This window comes from Apium graveolens, chromosome 2, assembly GCF_009905375.1.
Source record: "Apium graveolens cultivar Ventura chromosome 2, ASM990537v1, whole genome shotgun sequence".
Classification (NCBI taxonomy): Eukaryota; Viridiplantae; Streptophyta; class Magnoliopsida; order Apiales; family Apiaceae; genus Apium; species Apium graveolens.
In genome coordinates, this window is record NC_133648.1 from 313,109,124 (window position 1) to 313,115,291 (window position 6,168).

The window sequence follows — 6,168 nt, forward strand, 5'->3', positions numbered from 1 at the left end:
CGATTTTCAAATCTGCTAGCTGATCATCTAGATTTTTGTAGCGTGCCATTTCGACCCTCTCACAACCCTACCTTGTAGTTTGAAGAGAAAACAAAACTCCCACTAGATGGAGAGAAAACTAATATTGCTGAGATATACTTTATCTGATTTAATTTATTTAGAATGATTTTTAATCTTCAATTGTATTGATATTTTCTTTGTTAATAATAACAAAAAAAAAAAATCTTTTGCTGCTACCTAATGTAATGCTAAAAACATCAGCATTATAAAATATTGTTACAAACTGAAATGGCGGGGTGATACTATTCATTATATTTGGCCAATAAAAATCTGAAACGTGTTATTTTATAACTATTTTTAAAACTAATTTTAGACCCGGGTGAAATCATTGTTCAAATGCTACATCTACCCGCGCAAACATTGGCCTATAGCTCGCACATTATTCCATCGCTAAAAAGTAAGCATTTGGTATCCAATTGAATGGACTCTATTTATGTAGTATTTTCTATGCAAATTTCATTCTAAAATCATTTTGTTTCAACTCTCATTCACATACTTTGTTATAAATGCACCAATGACGATAGAAGAAAATTTCGCAAATGGAAGTGTGTCAAATACAAGACATAATATGAGAAACCAAAAAAAAAAGTTGCATGTCAAAGTTGGAATATATAATAACACCAGTAACCATTGCTCTGGTTATCTTGGACTCTTCATGGGGTTTTAACTGGAGGTTCATCCTGTGGTTTCATGGCTGGAAAGAGAAGAACTTCCTGTTCATAAAACATACAAAAAAGTAAGGTAACAAAAGAAGGGAACAGATCAAGCTTAGTTGCTTAATTAGCTGACATACCTTGATATTCTGTGAATCTGTTAGCAACATTGCAAGCCGATCAATGCCCATTCCCCAGCCACCTGTTGGAGGTAGTCCATATTCAAGAGCTGTGCAGAATGTTTCATCCAAGGCCATCGCTTCATCATCACCTGATTGACGATCCTGAGATAAAAAAAAATATAAAAAGAAAGAAAAAAATTCCAGATATTGTCACTGAAAATAAGCTATTTGATATGTAATACCTTTAGTTGGTCCGCAAACCGTTGGCGCTGTACCACTGGATCATTTAACTCCGTGTAAGCATTGCAAAGCTGCAAAGTTATTTCAAAGAAGTTGAAGCGTAAATCAGCCATCCTTTTCATTTGAATTTTTATAGACAATAGGGATAGGGCATATTGCATAAACAGGTGTCACATACTTCATGTTTGTTGATAAATAGTTCAAATCGTTCGGTCAACCCTGGCTTGGATCTATGCCACTTCGCGAGAGGACTCATTATCTCAGGTTGATTTATGATGAAAGCAGGGTTCACACAAGTCTCTTCTAAAAAGTGCCCCACAAGCTGCAAAAAAAAGACAGTACGACAGTTATATTCTAATGATAGGCCAAAATTTTACCTTGAACAATATAAATCCAAATGATGAGGAACTAGAAGCATGAACTAATGCCCTCATGCAGCTTATTTTAGTTTGCACTGGGCTGATTCAACATATATTTACAATCAAGCAAGAAATATCGCAAGGCCAAACTTTGGCATACATGTTAATAAATATAATATGCTAAACTGAAAAAGGTTATGTATAATTACTTTATCCAACAAACGAGCAGTTGTTAAAGGAGGCGCGCATTTAGTCTCAAACTTTGTGCACGCCTCAGCTAAATATTTGTTGGCTTCATCACTAGCGAGGTCCTTAGGAATGTTGAGACCAGCCATCTTCTCCAAATCTTCAATCATATCAATCCTTCTGCAAAATTCAAAAACTAGTAAGCTTTTCTATGCTCACTTTCATTTCAGCAAGTGCCAAGTAGCAAAAAAAATAAAATAAAATTATATATTAGTTCCCCACCTGAAAGGCGGAGTAAAATCAATTTCAATTGCTTCATTCTCTAAGCCATTTGCATGATATCTAACTTTATAACCTCCAGTCAGTTCCTTGACCATTCCTGTTCCAGATTGCAAAGAAGAAAGAGAATACATAACGTTTAAAAATTTGAAAATATAAAAAACTAACATTTACACATAAATTTAATATAAACTTGCCGCTCAACATTTTTTCTGTCATCTCCATCAGGTCATTGTAGTCTGCAAAAGCCATATAGAACTCGCATGTAGTGAACTCGGGGTTATGAGTCAAGTCAATCCCTTCATTTCTGAACTGTTTCCCTATTTCATAAACACGGTTCAGTCCACCAACAACAAGTTGCTTCAAATAAAGCTCCGGTGCTATACGCATAAAAAGTCTCATGTTCAGTTCATTGTGATGGGTCACAAATGGACGTGCAGCTGCTCCTCCAGCAATCATGTTCATCATAGGTGTTTCAACCTTTAAGCAGAAATTACCATTAAACCATGAAAAAGAAACAAGGTAGAGCAGTGAAAGAGCTAGCAATCAAAGAAATTATACTGATATGGGAAAGCAATATACCTCCAGAAAGTCAAGATTGTCAAGGAATCGTCTAACATAAGAAATGACCGCTGCACGGGTCTTGAATATGTGTCTCACCTCTGAGTTCAACATCAAATCCAGATACCGTTGACGATATCTAGTTTCCTGTCATGGAAGAATACAGTCAATAAAAGAGAAAGCGCACATCGGGAGAGACAATACACAGACTTGGCCAGGACTATAATCGTACCTGATCCTTTAAAACGTAAGTTTCAGGGTTTCTGCCACTTCCCGGAATCCAAGCATCAATTTTCTGTACAGGAACAGCAAGTATTAGGTTATGCAGTAATTTAAAAACAAAACATAGAATCGACCAGAATATAGTTCTTACCTTCACACTCTCAATATCAGAACTAGCGGCAGGTTTCTGCCGCGGCATCATATGCAGACAGTGAGACAGCACTACAAATGATTTTGGGAACATACTCAGCTCCCCCCTTTTGCTTTTACCTGGAAATCACAGATGAAAAGAACTTTAAATAAAAATCACTTTGAATTTACATATTTTCATCAATCACATTAGATCTCCAACTCTTACGATGAAGACTGGCATAAAGTGCATGACATGCAAGCCTCTTAACAATACAACAAAAATATTTCCGGACGCGGTCAAACATCTAGTATCAATGTGTAGTAAAACCCTCTATCCCTGCAGTGGAAAGTAAACCAGACTGTGTATCTACATTGCAAATGTATATCATTCTTGAATATTGCTTGGAAACCCCAGGTTACTATCTTTGTATTAATTCTTCAACTCCCCAGAGTTTTGTAATTCACAGAACCATTAAGATTATGAAATGAAATTAAGCACATCTTCATTGATTTTGTATTAATTCTTCAACTCCCCAAAGTTCAAGGATATAATTCACATAACATTAAGATCAAGAAATGAAATTCAGCACATCTTCATTGATTATGTAGAGTTAAGTAGAAACACCTCATACCTGGAAACCCAACAACCCCAACAATATCTCCACGCTTTACACCACCATGGAACTTTGCAAATTCAGATTCACTCAAGTCAGATATCCTACTGAACAAAATAAAATAATAAAGACATTAATATTATGTGACTGTGATCACTAATATCACAAATGTACAAGAATCAAGGTAAAAATAGAAAACCGTAAAGCGTTTTTTAATATTATGTACCTTGCATCGGTCATTAGTTGGACTTTGGCACCTTCACCATGCAAGTCATAAAATAAAAGTTTTGACGATGATGACCTCTTGTTCATAATTCGCCCTGTCAATTACAACAACTTGAAATTTAACAAAGAAAAAAATCACTTACTAATATAACATTTGCAATTTTAATGCACCTGCAAGTGATATTTCGACATTCTCCAAATGTTCCCCAGAATTTAGGCCAGAATACTTCTCCACGTATTCTATGACAGACATTGAGACATGGAACTTGTGAGGATATGGATTTATTCCAGCGGTTTTAAGGGCAGAAAGTGCTTTATTCCTGTTTTCCAAATATTGCTGCATGTAAGAAACAGAGAAAACTTAATAAAACTTTTAATTTACTAATCGAAACAAAAGAGATACTCAAGTTTATTTGATTATTATTAGGAAAAAGATACAACATCCACTAGGATCTCAAACATATCTTAAGATGTAAAAATGTATACACTAGACATATTAATCTTTTAGCTACGAAACCTATATATTATTACTTTGATCTCATACCCATAATTTGTGCTCCTGTCAATATGTAACTCAAAAATCAAGCTACAAATTATTTAAAGACAGCAGCCACAATGCAGAGAAAATAATCCAATAACATTACGTACCGTCGGGTCCATGTCATCGTCATCGGCTGCCAAGGACTTTTGTGCATAAGAGCTTGGAACGGCAGCAGCCTGGAAAAACAAAGAAACCTTATAACCCATCAAAGAATTGGGTAAAGCCAGCCATCATATGGAACTCAGAACTTGCTTTGTACAATGTTATCGAAGGAATCTATCTATGGAACCTATCTATGGTCTCGGTTCAGAAATGGTAGAAAACTAGGTACACAGAAAAACACCGATAAGGAATATTAAACTTAATAATCTTCTTCAATATGTTTCCATTTAACATTCAGATTGAAAAACATCAAATTATCTCGTAGGATTCAACAATTAAAAATGCACCTTCTTTGCCTTCTCCTCCTCTTTCCGTCGCCGTTCCTCCTCTTTCTGCTTATTCTTCAATTCTTTCTTCAAAGCACTAAAAATATTGAAGTTCTATTATTTCAAAAGATAGATAACAGATAAATGAAGCAGGCTTGTGTGCTAAATATATATATATATATATGTGTGTGTGTGTATATATATAACATAATATCTATTTGTGAAGATGTCTCCGTATTCTTGTCTTCACTGCGCAGTTGTGCTAATTAAGCTGTGTATGACTGAATGCAAAAAACAGTTTGAACATTACTTCTTGCTCAGAGCTGCTCCTGCCTCTGGCTGAGCAGTAGAATTGCCAACAGATAATCCTGCAACAGCTTTGGTTGCTTCTTCAATTGTTCCATCCATATTTATCAATGGGAGTAAAGCAAGTAGTGGACAAACCTACACGAGAAACAATATAAGAACATTGCTATAAGAAAAAATCGAATCACTAAACTCAAACACATGATATAACAGAACCAATTTCTATATACTCTCCCTATTTCAAAAGAAAATATCTAAATGAATTTTTACTTCATAAAGCATAAGAAGTTCATTAACGGGAAATAATATCCTCTAGCACTTCGTTATTATAAAATTAAAATCTAAACAATGTAAGACACGGAAAACTACATCATACAAACCAGGCATTATTGAAAATTACATCAATCCTCTACCAAATAATGTTCAGTGTTCAAAAGTGGAGCTATTTGACTCGTTAATTACGAAACTCACCATCCGCTAGACTGAGTTCAATTATTCATCAAAACAATAACGGAGTAAATTATTCATCCAAACAATAAAATATATATAAATCATTATTAATTTTTTAATTCCTGTAGTTCAAATATAAACTAAAGCTCAAACTTAAAATTAAAACAACAAAACGCTCTAGTGACTTAAAACCCTAGGGCGGAAGCATAACATCATTCATTCAACTACGAAACATGTACAAGTGAATTGCAAATATTCACCAACAAATCGACTTTAAAATCACACACACATACAGAGGTAATGAATATGAGAGAGAGAGAGGAGGGAGAGACGGAGAGAGAGAGAGAGAGAGAGGCATACGGAGAGAGAGTGTGTTCGGCGTCGAGTTCTCTATCTGCGGTTGCTGCGGCTGAGTAGAGACGATGAGAAGCCTTTTAGGGGTTTTTATAGGATTTAATTTAATGGGCTTGGGTTATATAGGGTCCGTTTTCTCTGTCAAAAATAATACTATTGCTAGTTGCCTTAGTTACCTGGTTGCCTAAATTACATGGTTTTTCTATCTTTTTATATCATTGTTATTATTTAAATCAATTAATTAGCAACATAAATATAAAATTACTTCTTTCTTGGACAACAAGTATTTTTTTTTCTTTTGAAAGACTTGGACGACAAGTATAAACGAGAAAGAGTCTTTGAATTTGATAGAAACTATATAAAAAGGAGTAACGTTAAATATTGCGAATCTATTTTTAATATATTTTCGCAATATGTCACACGTCATTTATAAGTT

The 6,168-nt window shown here is 34.6% G+C and overlaps 1 protein-coding gene across 3 annotated transcripts; it reads right to left on the minus strand.

Moving 5' to 3' along the window:
* Positions 1–575: 575 nt before the first annotated feature.
* On the minus strand, positions 576–5,890 carry LOC141708761 (lysine--tRNA ligase, cytoplasmic-like). Of its 3 annotated transcripts, none has more exons than XM_074512533.1 (17): positions 5,739–5,890; positions 4,933–5,066; positions 4,644–4,719; positions 4,302–4,370; positions 3,825–3,990; positions 3,655–3,748; positions 3,447–3,532; positions 2,834–2,952; positions 2,693–2,755; positions 2,482–2,607; positions 2,097–2,379; positions 1,903–1,999; positions 1,644–1,800; positions 1,254–1,397; positions 1,078–1,146; positions 854–997; positions 576–773 (listed from the first exon to the last, which is right to left on the minus strand). In XM_074512533.1, the coding sequence occupies exons 2-17, from the start codon at positions 5,028–5,030 to the stop codon at positions 714–716; spliced, it is 1,851 nt and encodes a 616-aa protein (XP_074368634.1). In that variant the 5' UTR covers positions 5,031–5,066; positions 5,739–5,890; the 3' UTR covers positions 576–713. The 3 variants fall into 3 exon arrangements, with proteins under 3 accessions (XP_074368634.1, XP_074368633.1, XP_074368632.1); XM_074512532.1 differs by having other exon boundaries at positions 3,447–3,535; XM_074512531.1 differs by having other exon boundaries at positions 2,693–2,952.
* Positions 5,891–6,168: the final 278 nt, after the last annotated feature.